We start from the raw sequence: 23,871 nt of genomic DNA, 5'->3' as shown, positions 1-23,871 counted from the left end.
GCGACACTCATCTCTGCTTCCAGGCTGAGGAAGCCAGCGTTTGTCCACAGACCGGTTTTCCGGGTTATGTGGCCAGCAAGACTAAACCGCTTCTGGCGCAATGGGGCACCATGACGGAAGCCAGAGCGCATGGAAACGTCGTCTTCTCACTGAGGAACCCTTAAGAAGCTTCCAGCTTCAAAACCCATCAGCATTTACCATACTGGGTGGGGTTGATGGGAGTTGAACAACAGTCAGAGGACCACAGGTTCCCACCTAGTATGAAGTGTAGGCAGAAAGAGGAACCAGAGGCACAGAACTGCTCTCTTCTGGGTGCAGATGAGACCGAGATTGAGACAACGCTATCTCTCTTTCTTGGTTACAACACTCTCTATGCCTATGCATAAGCTTAAGAGTGCACATATAAATTCTGCCTCCGATGAATAAAAAATAAGCCCCCAAAGTACAACTTTGTCTGCTGCCCTCCATCCTTCACTGTCTGATTGGCTGGGAAGGGTGGAGTTAATTCCACAGCCAAGTCGCAAAGCAAGTCACAATCTACAGCTGCGATCCTGCACAGATTAACATGAGCCTAAGTGTCAATGAACTCAGTGGCACTTACTCTGAGTAAACGCACCTAGAATTCTCTTCCTTTCGAGCATGGTCCTCTACCGAGGCGCTGTAAGCACGCCTACCTAAGATCTGCCTACAAACCCTGAATGTCAGATTACAAAGTTGTATTTGTTCTTTTTTGCCCTGGCTCCTTTCTTGTTTGCAAAGAAACACCAGCTCTGTCCCCTATGTCCCACCTACCCACCACCAGTCACTACTTTAAGGATATTTTGTTGCCTTGTTTGTGAGTAATTGAATGGGAGAGGACAGAGTTTGCACCTCCCTCCAGGGGATATCTGGCACCTTGGACTAGTCCCTATTACAGGATTTTCGGTATCTGGAAGTAGGGTGATCTCTTCAGGACAAATAAAGGTAGCACAAGCAAGCGTCTTCAGTTCCCCACTTGACTCCACAACCAAGCCAGCGACAGTAAATAAAAAAAAATAAGGTGCCAGCAGACCAAAGAAACAAACAAAAACCGAGATGCCTGTTTCCCTCAGCCAGGGAAAGTTTCACAGCCTAGGACTGTTATTTCCTGAAGTTTCATCTTTAAATGCCTCTCCCCAGCCTCACAGACCTCAGCAGCGACAAAATACCAAAATTCTGATAAAGAGGACTTGTGCAAGACAACCCTTTTAATTTTTTTTTATTTTTTATATCAAAAGTCCCACCAGGACACAGCAATGGGCGGAAATGAACTTTTCTGGTATTGGGGAGTCGCTGGAAACAAAACAGCTCAGCTAAGGAGCAAACGAAAGCAGGGGTCCCCGAAAGCAAGCGCTGAAATGCCACTACACACATGACAACTGGCCCACAATAAAACCCAAACACTGATGAGCTTCTATATTAGCACTGACTGTGCATGCATAATGCATCGTTTTTACTTCTTGGATTTTCCACAGCAAGGTTAAATGTAAAAAAGAAAAGAAAAGCTTGCATGACTGAGCTGTACCGATTCCACAAGAAACTAAATATTTTTCTTTTAAAAATAATGGTTATAAAGGAAACTAGGGTACAGAGAGGGAACCTCAGGGACCAGGTGCTGTCATCTCGAGCGCAGGGACCTCATTACATATCTCCCCAGCCTCCTGATGCCCAAGCTGGAACAAGGAGAAGTGTTTCTTGTCTGCTGCTTGGACTGGAACAAATTCTGCCTCAGCCACTTGTTTGGCTACTCGAGAGGAGAACACAGAGACCTGCTCCTTGTGGAGGTCAGGCAGGAAGCTGTGAAAAGAACAAGTGGACAGATGAGTAAGGGGTGTGGGGAACCCAGGGGTCCCGGATCCCATTAAACACCCTGGGCTAATGAGATGCTCTGTTTAATTAGGCCCCACAGCCCTCCCAAGGTGGTTCTGGCCCTTGTCTGTACCAGCCTGCTCCATTCAGAAGGAACCAATGCACCTCACTGGATCACTCCTGGTAATTTATTTTAGTACTCCCAAATCTCCCAATTGGCTAGCATCCCCTATTAACACCCCCTGATGTGCACACAAACTGAAATGAATCTGACACTAGTGAAGCTGTGCTGATGTGAACAGCTAGGGGAAGATACAGTACCAGGAAAAACTGTGACTTCCAACATGCTCTAATGAACAAATGTGCACACATCCATAGCGGGCCAGCTTCCCAAGAGAGGATGCAGAAAATAATACTCACTTTGTCAGCTCAACAATAAGAGTGGCTTTCGGGGCTGCAATCAGATTGACATTTGGTTTTAGGACATGCAGCATGCTACAAAAGACAAGCAAGGAGGAAGTGGTGACCATAGAGATAAGAGACTGAGGACCCACCAACTTTGCTGTCCAGTCTAGTGATGGCAATCTGCCCTCTACACAATTTGGAATTAACTAAGTAATGGTGAGTTTTAACGGCATGTACTTCATTCGACAAAATGTAGGCGATTAGCTTATACTCAGTCTTTCTGCTTAGCCATCATTCTGATTTATTTGCAGGGTGATCATATTACAATGAGCATTCATCTTCATTTGTTTGTGGGGTGTTTATATGTCTTCGCATGAATCATTTGTCCATCCCACGTTTTCCAGGGCATTTCCTTGTCACTTTCAGACTGCAAGAAGTCCATTTTAAAAAATAAAAAGTGAACTTGTAGTGCTAGGGCAACAGAGCCCTCTGATCCACCTTAAAGGCGCTAACCTCAAGTGCCAATGTGTGCTTGATCCCTTCTGCAAAGCGCTGACAGACTGGAGACAGCCCATAGAGGCTTCCAGATGGCTGCTAATTTCAGATGGCAAATTCAGGTGGCGCAATTATAACTGATTGGGAGCTCTTGAGGAATAAGCCCACTTCCCCAAAAGACAAGAATTTTTATGATAAAGAAAGTGACAGGAAAATGCACTGGAGAGAAGGAGGAGGAGAAGAAGAAGAAGAAGAAGAAGAAGAAGAAGAAGAAGAAGAGGAGGAGGAGGAGGAGTTTGGATTTGATATCCCGCATTATCACTACCCGAAGGAGTCTCAAAGCGGCTAACAATCTCCTTTCCCTTCCTCCCCCACAACAAACACTCTGTGAGATGAATGGGGCTGAGAGGCTTCAGAGAAGTGTGACTAGCCCAAGGTCACCCAGCAGCTACATGTGGAGGAGCGGAGACACGAACCCGGTTCCCCAGATTACGAGACTACCGCTCTTAACCACTATACCACACTGGCTCTCAGTGTGGGATAACACTTGCTTTGATGCAACGTCACCTAACCTCGCCACAAGCAAATCAGCATGAAGGCTCCATAAAGAAGAGGTCAATTGGTAGTGCCCTAAGAGAGTTGGCCTCAATGCAAAAGAAACTCCCCAAACCTGGTTGTGTGGTCTGGTCACTAACTCACAGAAATGAGCGAGTCCCATCAAGGGTAAAGGGCTAATATTAGATACCTTTTGTGTGTGCACCAACAAAGGGTGCGGGCCATAGGTGGCTGGCCTGCTAAATGCTGACCAGGGATGCACAGACCCTCGCAAAAATCTTGTTTTGTGTTCTAAACTGGGAAGTACCTTTGGGGAAAATAGCACTCCATTTGCTACACAACAGCCAAGCGCTATATTAGATTGCATCCAGTGCTAGTTCTGCTCAATGTACCCCCGTTGAAATTAAAGGTCACGACTAGCTTAGGTCCATTCATTTCAATGGGTTGGATACAACCCTATGAGCTGGACAGGCTTGTATTCAAAGTGAGGGAATTATAAGCTTTGATGATGTCACCAGTCTAGATAGGCCAACCTCCTCGCAACTAGATAAACCATGTCCTGCCTCCCAACCCTATTAGCTGCTTCCTACTTCTTGGCAGGGAACCCAAGAGTCCAGACTCCCGCAATATTCTCTTCCCCATGCCTCCAAACCAGCAGTCCCATGTTCTCAGCCCATTCCTACCTGCAAGAGACAAATATGAGATTGAAGAGCTGTTGGTATTTGCCTTTGTGGTGGAGCTCAGGGAGGCAATTGAGAGGCAAGAAGCAGACTCTGGCATCTTCTACGGAAGGAGGGCCTGCGGCATAGGAAACGCACCGCACAGGGAAGAGAGAAAAAGCCGGATTGAGAAACAACAAGGCCAATGCAACAGAAGGCAGGGAAAGGAGCAGATATATATTTTGTGGACAGGGAATGTGGCTAGAAACAGAGAATTTTTTTCTGCAACTCAGCAGAGTATAGAAATGGAGACAAGTGATCCAGGAATTTGGAGGGCAATAGTCTCAAAATGCATTTATTATTTTGATCTATCTAGAATATCTACACACACAATCTTCCATTTTTTTTAAAAATCTGTGATTTAGAGATATGTAGGCACAAGCACATATGAACTTTCTTTATATAGTCAGGCCACTGGTCCATCTAACTTAGCACTGCCTATTCTGATGGACAGTGGCTCTCCAAAGACTCAGAGAAGTCTTCTTAGCTCAGCTATCTGATAGCCTTTCCACCACAGATGCCCAGGACTGAATCTAGGAGTTTCTATATGCAAAACATACATTCAGCCACTGAACTATGGCCGCCTCCTCAGAAAACCAGAAGGGTTGTGAAACTGCATACTGTAAGTCTATGGTTTAAAGTGCTGCATGAGGAATTGGAAGGGGAAAGTTCTAATCCCACTGATGTTGACCCTCTTACTCCCAAGTGGCCGCTCAAACTGCTCTTGCTCCAAAGAACTGGCGTAGATGAGGCCTGCTGCTGGAACATCTGGAAATGATCTCCCTCGACACTTTATGTTATATTAATCTGTTTGTTCACCCGCTCTTCTCCCCTGTGCCTATTAATCTGATGCTGCAAGACTGCGAGGCTTTTAAGGGTCAGTGAATCGTATAAACATTTTGTAACTAGCCCTGAACTCTTGGGGTGGAGGGAAGATCAAAATCGAGTCAAGCCAACAAGCCATCACTCACTGGCATATTGCGGAACCCTCTGGCCCAAGAGAGTAATGGAAAAGACCCTTAAACCGAGAGCACTGCCTGAGCTAGTTTGTATGTCAGATGAAACCATGTTTTGGAGAGACACGCACAGAGCAGGAACAAACCATCACAAGCCTCAGGCTCACATGCCCCCTCCCCTCTTTTACTTCAGCAGTTTTTAAAGTTTCACTTTCCCCAGAACTCAGCTGGCCAAGGCACCCAGGCAAGGGGTTGTGATTTAGAACTCTGGTTTAATAAGCCAGCTTAAGAAGCCATGATTCTTGCTCCAGACAACATGACAAGCCAGGATTCTGGGGGGGAAACCTTTCTAAATGTCTGCTCCAAACTATCTGTGCAAGTCTGTGGCCCTTTCCTGCTGATGCGCGTCTGACTCGACCAAGGTTTATAGCATGATGGGCAATCAACCTGTTGACTACTCACCACCGTTAACACCCAGCTTGGAATGGTCACCGGCCCCCTGCAAGTTGCCACTAATTCCCTCCTCGTCAGAGGATGCTGCTGGGTCATAGCGGGTGTTATAGCTGAGTTCATACAACAGGGCAGTGACATTGTGCAAGGAGATTTCCTGGGCACTCTGTGGAGAGAAAGAAGAAGACCGGAATCTGTTGTTATTTGAGTCCCTCTTTTCCACTCTTTGAATTCAAGTCCCTTGAACCTCATTTTATTTTTAGCTTCTCTACATCCTCCTTATGTCATACATGCTCTGCATTATTTTTTTTATAGACATGGGGTTGTCAACCTGGTCCCTACTGCCCACTAGTGGGCGTTCCAGGATTCTAGGTGGGCGGTGGGGGTTCTACGGCACAAGCTGAATCCTCCTTCCATCGAGCACTGGTTGGCGGTAAGGAAATTTTACCATCAAGAAATATGCATTAGTGGGCGGTAGGTATAAAAAGGTTGACTACCCCTGGGATAGACAAACAACCTGCCCTCCATGAGCAAGTTCCGGAGAAACATGCTTTGTACAGTGCCGATTGGCCAGCATTTCTGTCAGTCACAAAGCTACTTCCCCCACTTTCTTGGAACAGTTTTCAAAGCTTTTCAACTTGCTGGATTTTCTGCAGAAAGGGAAAATCCAGGTTAAATAGCACACTAAACAAACAGCTAAGAAGATCAACATATACAGTGTCTGTATATGAAAAAGGGGTGGATGAACCTCTTAAGGCATGTAAAGGTAAAGGGACCCCTGACCATTAGGTCCAGTCGTGGCCGACTCTGGGGTTGCGGTGCTCATCTCACTTTATTGGCCGAGGGAGCCGGCGTACAGCTTCCGGGTCATGTGGCCAGCATGACTAAGCTGCTTCTGGTTTACTAGGGCAGTGCACGGAAACACCGTCCCTCTTAAGGCATGAGGAAGAGGCAAAAAGGGCAGTGCTCAATCGGAAGGCTGCAAAGGTATCCAATGGGGAGCGAAGGCTGAAGGAGGCAGCAGAGAAATCCATTTTCACTCCAGCTTTCAGAAAGCTATCGTCTTCTTGTCTATCAACCCTCTTCTCCTTGCAAAACCACAGTTGCTTTTCTGATGCCCGGCAAAAAGACAGCCACACTCACCTTACTGGGGATGCCATTGGTCGTTTTCAGCAGGCTGGGATCTTCTGCCTCAATCCCAAAAATGATGTAGGGGCCTGTGGCTACATCTCCCCAATATCCCCGTGCTGGTATTCGTTCCCCTTTCTGAGAGGCAAGAAGTCTGGATCAGTATATACGTCATTTTTGCCCACAGCTGGTAGCCCACCAGTTTAAGAGTCCTGCTGGGGAAAAGCAATTACAAAGATTTCCAGGGAGGGGGGCAGGATTTAAAGGGAAGAATTGGCAGGCAGAAGGGCTAGCCCCCCTTTTCCTATCCACTAATTCTCCCTTGGTTAGCTTTCCCAAACATGGAACTGGTGTTTCGCTCATAAGATGAAGTTCTGTTCTCAGCAGCGTGAGAACCGGTAACTGCAGACAAGAGGTGGAAACTGTTACTGGGATCCCAAGAATCAACACTTCATCAGAGGATGGCTGCTGATGCCAGAATTACGGGTGAATTTTCATCCTGCATGACAGTGCTCACAAACTGGATGGGAGAGGAAAAAGGACACAGAATCCAGGAGGACTAAAAACATGTATTTTGTATTAGTCTTAGAAGGAAAGAGCATTCTAAAAACTGACCTACTCCCTTAGTAGGACTGCACCTGCTGCAACTAGAACCTGCATCCCAAGACCTACCTGCAACAGCAGATTCAAATAACCAAATCATTTCAAGAAATCCTGAATGGGTAGTTGTAGATTAGACACACACCTCTCTGCTTCCCATGCTATCACAAAAGGATGGCAGAAGCTACAGTGTGGCTCCCCCATGCTGCTGAGGTAACAGGAGGCAGTGCAGTGCAGTGGTTAGCGCGTTGGACGGGGTATACTTGGGTTCAAATCACTGCCTAGCCATCAAACTTGCTTTCCGATTCTGAGACAGTCATTCTTTCTCAGTCTAATCTATCTCACAGGGTTGCTGTGAAAATAAAGGGGAAAGAGGAATCATCCGGTACCGACTTGAGCTCCTTAAAGGAAGAGGGGAATTATTAAAAATGGTAATAAAAGTGGGGCACAGAAGGGGTGGTAACCCTGTCTAAGAATAGACTTATATTCTCCCGCCACCCCACAAAAATAGGCCCAAGTGTAGCCAGTATGCTGGACTCTTAACTCGCATAAGCTTCAGCTAATTTAGTCAGGGATGACAGGATACTCCTCCATGTTCCTGGCCTAGCACAACCAGTCTCAAGAAAGTGAGGTGGCTCACATGTCTGAGGAGGCGGCCAGATGCCAAGGTCTTGTTAGGGATGTCGTAGGGGGCTTCCCGCATTTCAAAGGCCATCCCTGTGTCCCGCCACCGGTAAAACTCACGGAAGTTTATCACATTGGCCTAGGAGGGGAAAGAAATGCCACAACTGTAGAAAGGCGGTAACTCCCCAGAGCCCATCTCTGTAGCCCAGCAGCCCCAAGCTGAGCCAGAGGGATCTGCATGCCCAACACAACTGCCTTCGTTTCGGTAACACACCCCATGTTCATGCAGCTTCATATTGAGGTCCCAGTCGCACACTCCACGGCGAGAGTCATAGCGGGCCCCCAGGTACTGCCGGAGTCGCAGATCCCAGAGCTGCTTGATCTGGAAAGTCTGCGGGTCGGGATTCCGCCAGAACTTGAAGATGGCCTCCAACTGGTCCCTCTCCTTGAACTGTCATGCAAAGAGGAAAAGCGAGTGAATAACTGGAGCCGTAATTCCAGGATCCTCTGGAATAGCAGCTAGCAATAACTGGAGTCCTGCCGAGCCCATCATGGCAATGACAGCACATCAATCATGGCTCCAACGCTCCTGCTGAATTAACTTGCATTTTACCTTGAGGGCAGACAAGTCAAGGAGGGGCAGATGAGCTTGCTGGAAATCAGGGTCTGTGACATAGCGGATGAAGAGGTTTGCCTTCTCCTGCAGATAAGCAGCTGTCTGGCCTCGGAGCAGTGTGTTCCCCATCAGCTCCAAGAAGGTCTCACTTTTCTCTTGGTTGGTGGGAGGGAAAAAGAGACAGGGCTTGTTACCATTCAGAAGGGCTTCAGCCTCCCGGAGACCCCAGTAAACAAGGGGCCAGAAGTCCTGGGAACCCAGGGAAGGAATGGAGATGGTGAGGGAGCATTTCATCTGCCTTCACCTTGCAGCCCCATCTTCTCTAGAGGCTCCACAGCCAGACTCAGAAACAGCAGCTGCCGACCCAGGGCTTCCAGATTGTTCTCCAGCACGTAGAACTGAGCAAAGGAGACAAACAATTAGGAGGTAAGGCTTTAGTTTAAACAGCTCTCCTCAAGATCACAGCCATACTAGACATCTAAAACACGTAACGTCCCCCCCAAAGAATCCTGGGAACTGTAGTTGGCCCCTCATGGAGCTACAATTCCCAGTACCCTTAACAATCTGAAGTTCCATAGGTTTCCTGTGAAAATGAATCTTAAGATGCTGTCATAAATTATGAGTCGGACTACTGGACCATCTAGCCTAGTATTCTCTGACTAGCAGCCAATCTCCAGAGTCTCAAGTCAAACTCCATCTTTTCTGTCCCTACCACCTTCTGCCTGCAATGCATGTGCCCTGCTACCTGATTTTGGCAGGGGTGGGACAGGCTAGGACACTTCCTGCAAGAAATCCTAACTATCAGAGCTGCACAGAAGACAAGGAGGTGCCCTGTCTTGAATATGCTTTTCGTGTTTCAAGTTCTACCGTTTCCTCCGTTTTCTTTCAACCCTTAAGGCTTTGTCTAATATTCCAAATGTGAGTGAAAACTTACTGAGTCAGGAAAGCCTATCCACATCAAACCCAACAGTAACAGCAGGGCAATTTATTGGAGCCAACTAGAGCCGCCCAAAATGTCACAATGAAAATGAGGGCGCTTTCAAGTTCAAAATAACACTCTGTCTGGCTAGCTAACCAAAACACCCTTAAGAAACAAGAAGTTTATTGTCCTGTCCTTCCTAGGCATTAGTGTATATACAGTATACATGTAATGTTACTCTGCCAGTCCTCCAGTCTTCTGTTTGGCAGATTGATGATTACAGTCCAGAATGGCTGGTTAAGATTTAAATCAATGGGGGCCAACAACCAGAAGGTGGTCTCTTGATAGGTGGGGAATCTCTCTGTGGCTTGTCATGAGATACCTATCAGGGTTGGAGGGTAAGGGCAGGTATGTGTGAGAAACAGAAAATGGCAGCAAACAGAACAGCAAGAGATAGCTGGGAGCTGACTGAAGAAACTTGGGAGTGCAACTTCATTCTTAGGGGATGTGATGCAGGGAAGCAGATCTGCTCCTCTGCGGGTCACTGATTGTTCTGCCCACATATTTGTAAATAAAGGAAAGGATCTCTCATCCCAAGAAAACGGCAGCACTGTCCCTGGAAGCATACTGGAATCATCTAACACAGATAAATAGTAAGGTGTCCTGGTTCTGACTCTCCAGCTCTAACTCAATACAGTGGTACCTCGGGTTAAGTACTTAATTTGTTCCGGAGGTCCGCTCTTAACCTGAAACTGTTCTTAACCTGAAGCACCACTTTAGCTAATGGGGCCTCCTGCTGCCGCCTCGCCACCGGAGCACAATTTCTGTTCTCATCCTGAAGCAAAGTTCTTAACCCGAGGTACTATTTCTGGGTTAGCGGAGTCTGTAACCTGAAGCGTATGTAACCTGAAGTGTATGTAACCCGAGGCACCACTGTATAGTACATTATTCTCTCAGTAGATCTTCTCTATCCCAGCAGGCTCAACTTCCTGAATTTCCCACATCCTAGCTTGAAATGAATTGGCTCACCTTGCAAAGATTCTAGGAGTTCTTCTATCTCCCTAGCCTGTACCCCAAGGAACCCAAGAGTGCCAGAAAAGCTCCTAGAAATTCTGAGCCCCAAACTGAAAATTTGATTCCCCCCTCCACTTTCTTTCCCGGCCCTACTCCCATTCCTTCCTCTCTCCTCGATGACAAAAAAGTCCTCTTGTTATGAAGTGACACTCCAAGATGCTGGCTGTGAGACACATTGCCGCTGATTCATCTCCTCGTGATGAAGGAAGGTCGCAAGGGGAACGTGCTGGTGAATGTTGTCTGGTAGGAGTTGCTACAGGGGAAGGGGCTGAATTGATGCTGCTTCTGTGAATTGTCATCTCCTCCCCCCACCTCCACGCTCTTCCTGAACTTCACGCCTCCCTCACACGTGTCAGTCCAAGGCCTTCATGGGACATCTGAGCTGACCACGCTGAGCTGAGGGGCTCTCGTTGACGGGCAGCTGCCAACGCGTCCCTGCCAGGCTCCTCACATTGACAGGAATGAATTAATGTCGCCACACGTTTCTGGGAAAGGGGGCAGAGTGCCAGCATCACTTCATCACATGGGCAGCCTGAGTCACCGTTGGAAAGGGAACCCAAGAGTGCCAGCTCCCCCGACCCTGCTCAACAGAGAAAGCTCTCCTTCCGCAAAGCGAAGAAAGCAAAAAGGATGGGAACTTCTTCCCAGGCCCTTTGCTTCGTTGCAGTGTCTGAGGTTGGGCTCTTTAGGGAGGCAGTTGCTGGAGGAGAGACAAGGTCCTTCCCAACAGAGATGACTCTGCCCTTCCAGGGTCAACATCAAGCATGTAAGAAGAAGAAGAACAACAACAACAACAATAATAATAAATAGCCCAGCCACTCTGGGCGGCTCCCAACAGAATATTAAAAGCACAATAAAACATCAAACATGAAAAACCTCCTTAAACAGGGCTGCCTTCAGATGTCTTCTAAAAGTCAGATAGTTGTTTATTTCCTTGACATCTGATGGGAAGGTCCTCTGCCTGGTTCCCTGTAACCTCACTTCTCACAGGGAGGGAAGAGCCAGAAGGCCCTTGGAGTTGGACCTCAGTGTCTCGGCACTCAGTCCTAGAAGCACTCTGTTTGGCAGTGTAATATTCTGTGGGCGGAGCCAGCAGCAATGGATGAGATGTGCCCCCTCCCCCAAGCTGAATCCAACCCTGGTGGTCCTGCCAGTTTTGAAATCCATTTACACCCCCCCAAAAAAGGTACATTTATTTATTACCCTTGATGAGTTGCCTTTCCTCCATCACAGAAACCAAGGCACAATACGCACAGGCTTCCCTGTTAGTCTCCCTGCACAGACACTAACCAGAACATAGGCCTGCATAGCTTCAGCATGGTTGCTGCTGTATCCTTTTGTATTGCATCTCTTAGTTTGGAAGTTATATTATTATAAAAATCTAAATCACCTTGAGAAATTTGGCAGATAGGTGGTACAGTGGTACCTTGGTTTACGAACTTAATCCGTTCCGGAAGTCTGTTCTTAAACCGAAGCATTCTTAAACCAAGGCGTGCTTTCCCATAGCAGCGGGGGACTCAATTTACAAATGGAAGACACTCAACAGGAAGTGAAACATGTTCTGCTTCCAGGGCAAAGTTCACAAACCAAAACACCTACTTCCAGGTTTGAGGCGTTCTTAATCCAAGTTGTTCATAAACTAAGCTCTTCTTAAACCAAGGTACCACTGTATATAAATGTAGCAAATAGATACAGACATCGGATTCTGCATTTGTAGTGATGCTGCTCAAGCAGGAAATGCAGACAAGCCTGTTTTCCCACCCGACTCACAGCCTTTGGAATCTGCCCCACTCTGCTGTCCTGTTATTAAACAAGCATAGATAATGAGAATTTAATTTTAAGGTTTTAAGTAAGATCTATCTAGGCAAGAGACATGCAAAGCTTGGCTAAGAACAGGGAAGGGCTGTCCAGTTAACAGCAGCTCAAGACAACATGGAAATCTGTGGCAGGAGGCAAGTTACACACATTGATTTTCCGCCGTGGCCACCGGTGCGCCTGACTCATTGTCTTGAGGATATGACGGCCGTCTACTGATCCCACTAGCAGGATGTTCAGTTCGGGAATACCATCCTGGGACAGCTGCAGATGTTCCATAGAGGCCTCCAGACCTGTTGGGAAAGTGAAATGGCTCTACATGTTGCACAGCCATGGTAAATCCTATTTTCCTACTAGAAATATTTTGTTAAAAAGTGCAAAATAAACGTGCAGAATTTATTAGTGTTCCCCAGAACCCGGCACTGAAGTCTTGTTTTTACAAACTTTGGAATTTGCCGCAAGGAACATAGAGATGGCTGATGGGAAGGAAAACAGCTAGAAAGCTCTGCAGTTCAATAGGAGAGCTATTTCTGTGGGTTGACATCTTTACAATCAGCCAATGCAGAGTCCATTTATATATACGTTTATTTCTACCCAATTCTATGAAGGGCTTTCAGACGTCGGACCATATCCTAGTATATTGTTGATATGCCCAAAGTTTAATTGAAAGGGACCGTGGGAACCAATCCTGTTGGGAAAAGTGACATGGTTCTGAATGCTTCAGGGACACTGTTTGTTTTTCCATTTTTAAAGGACTTCCTACACTAAACCTCTGCTGATAAGAAACAAAGCTCTGTGGGTTCATGACGGATGCAAGGGCCAACCAACCAGAGCTGCGCAAATTCAGCTTCAGCTGCAAAAAAGAAAAATGGCTTTTTCCTGAACTTGATCCAGTGAACAAGATGTGTGTCTGAAATGTGGCAATTGCACTTCTCAGAGCAGGCTCATCACTAGAATTATGCATGTCTGAAGGCACCCGAAGCAGAAGAACAAAGCTGCAAACTATGAGGAGAGACCCTAGAAAAGCACAGAATGTCCAGCTAGAGTACTTTTGTCTGCCTGAACGTTTTCAAATGTAGCTTTACATCCAGAAATCGAGAAACTCAGCTTTTTAAAAAGTTCAGATAGAAGCTGCCATTCTCAGGAGCTCAGATTCTGCACCAAATTACAACAGAATCACAGAAGGAACACCGTGGATATATTTCAGCACTGGCTGAAAGTTTTCTGTTAAAACCAAATCTCCCCAGCAGGGAAATAATATGCCTTTTGGGTAGCTGCACAGAGGTGCTGTTGAAAGCGGAAGGTGTCACTGGATTGAGAGATGCTTCTACTCTCAGAAGGCACCTGTGTCTCAGTATTGAGCCTACAACAAAACAGGGTGCATTTGATCAGCTGAAGCAGTTTCAAACTCCTCACGCAACCTGTGAAACGAGAAGATCCCATTTCACAATAAAGCAGGCAAACTAAAAATAAAAATAATGATGTTGCTTAAAAAACAAAAAAGCAGGCAAGCAAAGTTGCAGGGGTTATATTTGTGGAAGAAGTGGTACCTACATGTGGCCTGTAGGTCAAGTGCTGGAGAAAAGCCCCACCAAGCTGTGGTGCCAAAACCATTGCCGCTTCCTGCTGCTGTCATGGCTGCATAGAAAGCACAAGGAAGACATAGTAAGACACACATACACACACTATTTAAGACCATCAGGATTCAGGGAGATCCCACCAGGCCTCGCTTACTCTCTCTGCTGCTATCTCACTTTCTTTCTCAAATCCTCATACATACTTTGTCCTCCACACCCCTTCTCTTCACATATCACTGCTGCAGTTTAATTTGGAGTGACAAAGATGCCAAAGTGTGGCGGGCTAAGAGGCTAATGGACCAGGAAGTCCCTTGGATGAAATCTTGCCTTTGCCACGGCATCAACAAAATGGCATTAGGCCAGCCCCAACGCCTCCATTAATAATACTGGCCTACCTTAAGATTACGTTATGGATTACAAGAAGCATGTGCAGCACTTTGAACAATCAAAGCACTATATTGCTACCTATGCTGCCTTACAGGGCAAAATGCTAATGTCATCAAACATTAAAACAGATCTCATACATTCTTCTGCCCCCTGCAAAATAGCCTGACCTGATCAAGGGATGACATTTGGAATTTTATTTCTGTCTCTTAACACCTTGGGGCCATGAAAAATGTTCCAAAATGAGCGCTAAGCCTACTTTCAAAAGGCTCCCCTCTATTCCTCACCTGCTTGCCCCCCTACATTTCACAGGATTGAGCCATGTGCTCCCAAATCTAAGCAATTCACTCCAGATGATGCATTACATACAAGAGCAGGGGGTACAGACCCGTCCCTTAAGGCTACTTGGTGAGCAGCAGGGAAAAGGAAGGAAGGAATCTGCATCAAATGGAGAAGGAACTGCACCAGGAAGCATCAAGATTAGCAGGAGGGACCGGCCTGTGGTGCTGTGGAGCATTATGCCACTCAGATAGGGCTCAGGATACTCCATGATCTGGAAGAAGGTATCAAACTCGATATGCCAGGTCCAATCCCCATCATGACTTCTGGTAAAGAAGGGATTATCCTTTCACTTTCTAATAAACTCTTTATTTGGTTCATTCCAGCAAATAAGGAGGCGGCTTAGCTAACTGAATAGGCACAATCATGGTCCAAACTGAACTCTGGCTTCTAGCATGGCATCTGGTACGTTTTATGTCCTTCTGATCTCTACCTTTTTGTGTTTTAACCTTTGATTTTATGTACAAGAAGTTGGGAAGATTTTTCTTGATTTAGTATTTCAGAAATTTATGTATAAATAGAAGTTAAACAAAAAACACATTGATTCCCACACTCTCAGCTTTTGTGTTTCAAATAATGCAAGCTTCAAGGGCTAAGCTAAGGCAAGGATGGATTACAATCGCCAAGGATCACAGGCTTCACACATGTCTGGTAAGACTCTTAATTTTTATTTAAACACCACAACTTTCTGTTCTGCATCACAAACTGTTCTTTAAACTAAGAAGCAGGTACTATTGCAGTGAGGCCATAACTGTTCAAAGATGGATGTGGAGAAGAAGCCCACGGGGCACACATGATTGTGCTGTACTGCCTTTAAAAAGTCCTGAAAGGCCCCAAATGGCCAATGAAGGGGCATATTCATAGGTCAACCCTCATTTGCAACGCTCCTACTGAGTGATCATGCATATATTCCACAAGCCCCATTCCTGCTCCCACTATATGACTGCACTAATTTGGACTTGAAGCAAGTTCACTTAACTCAGCATGAATGTCAACAGCTCAAATAAGCCAGCCTGCTGTTGGCTTTATTAGGTACAAACAAGGTTTGCCTATAACAACCTAATAAACACAACTAAATTATTTATTCAGCTGAATAACTGAATAACTTTTGCATGGTTTAACCTGTTCAAGATGATCTTACAGAATTCAGCTCTCTCTTGGAAGAATCTTTATTTGGGATATGTATTTTTTTAAAAAAAAACAACCCACAGGGAATGAGCTATTGCAATTAAAAACCACACATAAATTGATTGATAGATATTTCTCCGGAGTATAAGAAAAAGAGACGAATCCCTGCCTACATTCCTCTCTCCTCTACTGCTGTTACTAAATAGGTATTCAGTACCCATGTGAGACTAGGTGGGGAACCATAGCTCAGTGGTAGAGTTCTGAGCTTTGCATGCAAAAGGTACCAGGTTCAATCCCCAGCATCTCTAGGTAGAGCTGGGGAAAACTTCTGCCTAAAACCCTGGAGATCCAGTTGCAAATCACTGCAGACTAGATGGACCAATGGTCTCACTTTAAATTCCTAGATGACCAATGCCTCTCCTCCAGCCTTCCCCAACCTGGCGCACTTCAGATGTTTTGGACTACAATTCCACACCTGAAAGGTGTCGGGTTGGGGAAGGCAGCTCCATCCATTCTCCAGCAAATCTATTTTGTAGGTGTGGGAGGACAGAACAGATATGAGATCTGTAACAGGATCCCTCAAATTTTATTATTACAAGAAGAAAAGTTGCCGGGTGGGGTGTAGCTCTATTTTTGTTGTTGCACTGCCCTTATGCAACTTCCCCAGGATAAATAAATCTATGCCATCCCTGCTCCCACACTGCTCAGTGGTAGGAGCACACAGAAGACCCCGTGTTCAAACTTTAGCCTCTTCAGTTAAAATCCAGAGTCTGGCAGCAGGGGGGCTCGCATATTTCTGCCTTAAACCTTTGGTGGCCTGCTGCCCACCTAGGATTAACCATACTGGGCTAGACGGGCACCTTTGGCTGTCTTCAATCCTATAACCACTTTCCTGGGAGTAAGCCCCCTTGCATTAAACAGGGCATACTCCTTAGTAGACATGTATAGGGATTGTGATGCGAGTAGAATAGTCTCCTCCGTCCCTATAAGCCACACCAGAGTTGGGGTGGGTGGGAATTACAGGAACAATAAAGGAGTCTGGAGTGTGCAGGAGGATGCCATCCCAATGTTTACAGCTGGGGGGGGACACCTGCAGCTCTCCTGCTGTTTTGTTGGACCCCCGACTCCCATCAGCCTCGGCCAGTGAGACCAAAGGTTAGAGACGATGGGAGTCCAACAACATTTCAATTTTGGGGCGCACAGGTTTCCTCTTATCCTTTTCCGTATAGGGATGCATCCATTAACTCTTTGGCAGCAATAGTCATCGCGAGCTTAATCTCCAACTTACTTCACACGCATCTTAAAAGCAGAGACATTACCTTGCCAAGAAAGGTCCATATAGTTAAAGCTATGGTTTTCCCAGTAGTAATGTATGGAAGTGAGAGCTGGACCATAAAGGCGGCTGATTGCTGAAGAACTGATGCTTTTGAATTACAGTGGTACCTCAGGTTAAGTAATTAATTCGTTCCGGAGGTCTGTTCTTAACCTGAAACAGTTCTTAACCTGCAGCACCACTTTAGCTAATGGGGCCTCTGGCTGCTGCCGCGCCGCCGGAGCCCGATTTCTGTTCTTATTCTGAAGCAAAGTTCTTAACCTGAAGCACTATTTCTGGGTTAGCGGAGTGTGTAACCTGAAGCGTATGTAACCTGAGGTACCACTGTATGGTGCTGGAGGAGACTCTTGAGAGTCCCATGGACTGCAAGAAGATCAAACGCATCCATTCTTAAGGAAATCAGCCCTGAGTGCTCACTGGAAGGACAGATCGTGAAGCTGAGGCTCCAATACTTTGGCCACCTCATGAGAAGAGAAGACTCCCTGGAAAAGACCCTGTTGGGAAAGATGGAGGGCACAAGAAGAAGGGGACGACAGAGGACGAGATGGTTGGATAGTGTTCTCGAAGCTACCAGCGTGAGTTTGACCAAACTGCGGGAGGCAGTGGAAGACAGGAGTGCCTGGCGTGCTCTGGTCCATGGGGTCACGAAGAGTCGGACATGACTAAACAACAACAACAACACTTCACACTCAAATCCTCCTCCGCCACCGCTGGGCTTGTAGCTAAACCTCGCTCAGCCCTCGCAACCTCACTTCCCGCAAACGCAACAGAAACACACCCAGCGTAGCCCGATTCCCTTCGGTTCCAAAAAGATAAATTCAACCCTCTTCCCGCACATTTTTAAACTTCCCTTCCCAAAAACGGAGCCGCCGCCGCCGCCCCGCTTGGTCTCAGCCTTCCTCCCAGCCACCCCGCTCTAGAAATGCCTCCCTCTTTCCTTCGCAGCCCCGGGGAAACTACCCCGCTTTACCTGCCCTCGAGAGGTCCCGCCCCCACTCCTCCCGTTGCCGTGACGGACAAGGCCCCCGTTCAATCGGTCGTGCTGCGGCCCGGCTGGCAGCCAATGAGTGCGCGAGGGAGGAGAGGTGGCGGAAGAGACCCCGGGATGGCCGGAGACGCTGTCTCCGTGGCAACGGGGCCTACAGCGACGCGGGCAAAATGCCAGGCCTGCATTTTCCTGGGTTTGAGTGGACTATCCTGCCCTGGTCTGCCTCTGCGCCTTTAACGTTATTACCCACTTGATGTTCCTGAGTCATTATGGTTCCTGGCTTAAGTCTTAAGTATAAAACTCCTGGGAATGGGTTGCATATAGCAAAAGCAAATGTCTCGCAAATCAAGCTGCTGATGGCACATTGGCACAGGAGCGTGCTAGGCTGCAAAAGCGACCCTCAATGCCAAAACAGAGGTGTAAAATATTTATTTTAGAAGACGCTATGCCGTAACAATGCCGTTGGAAACAAATACAGCACACATCAATCCTGAAATGGAACATATGTAGGATATAAACAACAATATATGGAGGGCCACATGGATATTGAACCATTGCTGATAATTAAACCATTTCACTGTCCTGATGGCGACTGTTATGTACCGAGTTGAATAGGATCCAAACTGCAGCAGTCTGATTGGTCCTAGAACAATAGGATTCAGAATGCAGCAGTCTGATTGGTCCTTGAACAATAGGATTCAGAATGCAGCAGTCTGATTGGTCCTAGAACAATGCAGCAGTCTGATTGGTCGGCAGGAGCCACCCAATCCAGCTCCAGATAGAAGTGAATCCACAACCTGATTGGCTTACAGGAGAAGTCCGGAATTAGCCAATCACGTGCAGCCCATTGTGTAAATAATGTATATAAAGCAGATACTGTGAGGGGACATTCATTCCTCCTCACCACTATGAGCTGAATAAAGAGCATGAAATCACTTTGTGACTCTGAGTATATTTCAGCGACAATCTGTATTAGTGGCAATAAATACTTTTTTCAAATTTTATAAGCCTCAGAAGTACCGCAGTCCACTGCCTTTCCCCACGAACCTCCCAGCCCCTATTCTCCACCTCTTTGTCTAACACTGCCATTGCCGGCACCAGTGGCTGCTCTCCATTTTGTCCACTATGGTCTATTATCACATTCCACTAGAAGCCTCATTTATTGGGTAACATATCCAGGACTGGCAAATATCCAGATGTTGAAGCTTCTTTCATCACAGTATCTTCAAGCTAGGAAGAACTTTCACTTGTTGGAAGCATTCGGCCAGGAACTGAGCAAATGTCCAGGAAAATCCTGACGTATGGCAGCCCATGTTGTTTTTGCCATTTCTCCATAAAAATAGCTCAAAAACAATTTTGCCCAAAAATCTCAACAACTTTGCCCCCCCAAAGGGTTGGTGGGAGTCCAACAGTATCCAGAGAGAGCCAAAAGTTTCCCATACCTGTGGAGTCTAGCCACTCCACCGCAATGGATTGATCTAAACATTATCTTTGTACATTTGTCATTTTACCCATTTTATCCATCTGCCCCCACTCTCCCATCCCTTGCCCATCATTTGATCCTCATGTATCCCATTTCCCCTCCTTTCCGATTCTGTTTTGTTCCTCCCTCTAATTGTCTCAAACAAATTAAATCTCCAGGAATGAAAGAGCTTTTTTATCCTTGTAACATAAAGCCCCTTTTTACTCTGGGATTGGGAGGGATTTGCTGAGGCCGAAAGATATTTAATGCAGCAGCCTGGGCGGTACGGGGTCGGCAGGTCTGTCCCCTGGGTTCTTACGCAGGCTGTCCTGGCAGGTGGCTCTAACTTGCTTTGCATGTACTTTTACCTCAGGCTGGGATTACTGTTAAATTGGGAAGTCTCTGTGCACAATAAATAACTTGAGAGATTAAGTGTTCTTGCAGCCACTTTGGAAACAAAGTCTGTTGTTGCTGTGTTCCTTCTGGCAAAAGATCAAATCTCAGGCCCAGTGAAAAGCAGGCATGCGTTTAGTTGAGTGCAACACAGGAATAACTAATGAAACAAATGAAATTAGCATACCCTCCAACATTTCTCTGATGAAAATAAGAAAGTCCTAAGGAAAAGCGCAACATTCCAGGATCAAGTCAGAAACCGGGGCAGCTTCTGTAAATCTGGGGTTGTCCATGGAAAATAGGGACACTTGGAGGGTCTGAATGAACTATTCCCAGTGCTTTTTTTCTGGGCGTACACAGGGGTACACATACCCCTAAACATTTTGTGAATCTAAGTTTGGTCTCATTGAGCGGCAGTATTTCAATATGCGTAGGAAAATGAGAGTACCCCTAAACATTTTTTTAGGGGGGAAAAGCACTGGCTATTCCTCTTCTAACCTATATCAGGAGCCAGCCAGGAGTGGTGGTGGTCTGCAGGGCCATTAAGCCTAGGGTCTCAGGCTCAAAAAGGACTAGACACTTGTGCATTTTCTGGCACTGGATAAGTTTCACAACTTGTTTTTATGCACACCAGACAAAAATGTGACACACACCCTCAGCTAGAAAAGTATTTGTGTGTGTGTGCATGCATGTCTGTGCTTGCATGTGACTCGCTCTATTTTGGGTGTCTTATTTTATTTTTGGGTGATGTCATTTCAATTTGTGTTATAGCTAAGGGTCTCAAAAGCTGGAGGTGGCAGTTTTTATTCACTTATTTACCTGTGCGTTTAGTTGTTCAGGCAAAGAACCACCTAAAGCATGCATAAGTATCAGTAGATCAAATTCAAATGAGAAGTGGCCACTTTCCCCTCAACTACCAGTCTATGACTCTCACCTGAGTATAATAAGGAATAATAATGACCTCTTGGCTTTAATGGAATGAAATGGCCTCTTATACAGCCTTGAGAACGCCGGCAGTAAGGGCGCTGGTGCCAACCAGAAGCAATTCTTCAAAAATCATTACACAGTGGGATTTTTTGTATGTTTCTCAGTCGAGCACCCCTACCTCACTGCAGCCCAAAGCAATGACAATGAGAAGCAACACATTTGAAATATAGAGATCTCTTCTTTATTAACAGACAAAGAGTACTGTTTGGTCAAATACATCAATATTAAAACAGGCTTCAAAAGGGGGAGTGGAGGTGACTTTCAGAGGACGGCACCACTTAAATGGGTGGTTTGGAGGATTGAAGGGGATATTAGAAACAACACACACCAAAGTTACAAAGCCTTCTGCACTTTACACAATCCCTTCAATTGTTACAAATTACACAACCCCTCAAAACTTGGAGGTGGCCTGTTTTCATAGATGGGTATGTTGACCTGGGCACAGACATGCTCGCTGGTGCCAGATTGTTGAAGATGGATGTTAGCAGGGACTTAGGAAAAGGTTATGTTGTTAGTGGAATACAGTGGGTGAGACACACACAGCACAGAACTCACTAACAGATCGACACTGGCCTTCCTAAAAGGCCATTGCTTTGTCCACTCATCAGTTATCATGGACCATGAGGAAAATAATGGAAAATGAGATGGTAGTTCAGCTACCTGAAATGAACACCTTCTAGCATGGCATATTAAACAGTATATATCCCCTTGGCTCTGCAACTGCCATCTCTTATTGTTGACGAACAACTGAAAATAAAAGATGTAGAAGCAGGGTTGAAATTAAGGTGAACCTGAGGAGATCAACAGAGCAGTAAATATTCTAAACCCAAGTGGGATGGAGATGGCGGTGCAATTCCATGAACACTGCAACTACAAAAACACATTGGCTACACAACAAAATGGCCACCATGCCCCTTGGCTGGGCAACTGACCTTGGCCTAGTCTTTTTATTGGTTGGTTGGTTGGTTTTCTTTCTTTTCTTTCTTTCTTTTTTTTGGTTTAATGTTTTAACTCTCTCTCCAAAGCATGGAAGGAGATAGGTTTTTGCACGTCTGCAGGAAGGTACTAGTTAAAGAAAAATAAAATCTCACTGCTTACAAATCTGGCATTGGAGCAGCAGTTCTGCTAGCCGGTGAGATTACCCTGGGTTGCACAAATAAGTGTCAATAGGTATTTCCTGTCTTGGATGAAATGAATGTGATGCGTTTAAAAGCAGGGCCTGAAATGCTAATACTTTACAAGAGCCTTCTTTTTAAAGACTTAAGTGTACAGTGGTACCTTGAGTTACAAATGCCTCAGGATACAAATGCTTCAGGTTACAAACTCCTGTAACCTGGAAGAGTTACCTCGCGTTGAGAGCTTTGCCCCAGGATGAGAACGGAAATTGTGTGCCGACGACGCAGCGGCAACAAGAGGCCCCATTAGCTAAAGCACACCTCTAGTTAAGAACAGTTTCAGGTTAAGAATGGACCTCTGGAATGAATTAAGTTTGTAACTAGAGGTACCACTGTATTTGGTTGTGAAAGGGTGCTTCTGGCCGACTTTTCAAGACATTCATCTTGATCTGTTTGCAGGGAGATTACACAATGCTGGCTATTTAATAAGCATTCATTCTGATTGTTTGTGAAGGGGTTAGATGATGTTGCATCAAGTGTTGTCCTATAGTTCCCAGTGCATCTCCATGTCACTTTCTTTACTGCAATAAATCCAATCTTTTGGGGAATCGGTTTTGTTGCACAAGACATCCCAGTCAGCTATAATTGTGAAACCTGAATTTACCAGCATGTGACCAAATTCTACCCCAAAACGGTGACAGCCTGGAACTCTAATCTTAGAGGGAAGTCAGATTCAAATTTCACACGCAGCTCTGGGTGGTGGTGAGCCCTACATGATTTGCATTAACAGTAGAGCTAATCAAGCTTGTTTCTTTTGGAGTGCAGATGCACAACTCCCGATGTTGTACAATCAGATGAAAAGTAATGCGAACAGTGGCTTGGAGAGTTACAAAGAGAAAGTAACTGGGGAGCTCCTAAATTCCCAAAGAATTGTGTGGACATTTTTTAGATGGCGGGCAAAGAGTTAGTAAGCTGGCCTCCTGTGCCCTTTTCCAGTCACTCTGGCAAAGGTCCAAATGGCTTGTATGCTTCTCTAGAATACCCTGTTACTCAGGAAATAAGTAATTTTGTGGACTATGGCCTGTAGACGTTTGTCACTGCTCAACAGGACAGTGGCTTTCTAAGGTGACCCAGTATTGTTACAGTATAAGGGAGACAATGGTAGATGACTAGGGAAGGGCCTTAGGTCTTTGGTGAGGCATCAGCTTGCATGCAGAAGATCCCAGGTACAGTTCCTGGCATCTCCACATAGATCTGGAAGCGACCGTGGTCTGGAATCCCAGAGAGCCCTGTCAGTCAGTGTAGACCGGAGGTCGCCAACGTGGTATCCCTCTAGATTTTGTGCACTACAACCCTCAACATCCCTGACCATTGCCCATGCTGGCTGGAGCTGATGGGAGTTGTAGTCCAAAACATCTGGAAGGCACCACATTGGTTAGCTCTGATGTAGACAATACTGAACTAGATGGTCCAATGAATGATCTGACTTGGCATAAAGCAGTTCCTATATTAATTGGACCTTCACAGTCAAGATGTGAGGACAACACCAGCAGGATATCTCTCTACCTCAGAGATCTTTCAAAACATCTCTTCCCCAAACAAGAAGTGAGTGACTAAAATCCTTTCCCCTCCCATTCCCCTTTCTCCTAGTTGCTCTTATTTTAAAGCAGAGAGTTCAGAAACATAATACTGATTTGCTTCCCCATTTGAGGTACATTAACTTTGACTAATTTAGAGTTAGTTCTTCTGTTGCCAAGATCAGGAAGTTAAAGTCGGCCATTTTGCCTCAGTTATATATATATATATTTTAAGCATAGGGAGACTACAGAACTATAATTCTATAGTTTTATAGTATATGATATATATAGTCAGACAAATGTGCTGAGAAATCAATAATGCTACAGCCTTTGTCTTTCTGCTGACATCATCAGCAAAAGTATGCTTATAGATGAGTCTAATAAAATGCTTGGTATCTTAGCCTA

At 45.8% G+C, this 23,871-nt stretch overlaps 1 protein-coding gene across 15 annotated transcripts; it reads right to left on the bottom strand.

Annotated features, from left to right (window-relative positions):
* Positions 1 to 1,221: 1,221 nt before the first annotated feature.
* DNAAF3 (dynein axonemal assembly factor 3) lies at positions 1,222 to 19,501 on the bottom strand. Of its 15 annotated transcripts, none has more exons than XM_083580277.1 (12): positions 19,482 to 19,501; positions 13,738 to 13,821; positions 12,334 to 12,476; positions 8,680 to 8,773; positions 8,373 to 8,530; positions 8,034 to 8,210; positions 7,776 to 7,898; positions 6,551 to 6,673; positions 5,420 to 5,573; positions 3,966 to 4,080; positions 2,248 to 2,322; positions 1,222 to 1,815 (listed from the first exon to the last, which is right to left on the bottom strand). In XM_083580277.1, exons 1-12 carry the CDS (start codon positions 19,486 to 19,488, stop codon positions 1,620 to 1,622), a joined length of 1,449 nt encoding a protein of 482 aa, XP_083436403.1. In that variant the 5' UTR covers positions 19,489 to 19,501; the 3' UTR covers positions 1,222 to 1,619. The 15 variants fall into 15 exon arrangements, with proteins under 15 accessions (XP_083436403.1, XP_083436404.1, XP_083436412.1 ...); XM_083580278.1 differs by lacking the exon at positions 19,482 to 19,501 and adding an exon at positions 17,915 to 18,045 and having other exon boundaries at positions 12,334 to 12,498; XM_083580286.1 differs by lacking the exon at positions 19,482 to 19,501 and adding an exon at positions 17,915 to 18,043.
* Positions 19,502 to 23,871: the final 4,370 nt, after the last annotated feature.

The sequence above is a fragment of the Podarcis filfolensis genome (genome assembly GCF_964270895.1).
Source record: "Podarcis filfolensis genome assembly, chromosome: 13".
Taxonomy (NCBI): Eukaryota; Metazoa; Chordata; class Lepidosauria; order Squamata; family Lacertidae; genus Podarcis; species Podarcis filfolensis.
The sequence above is the reverse complement of the archived record's forward strand: the minus strand, read 5'-3'. Positions and strand labels throughout refer to the sequence as shown.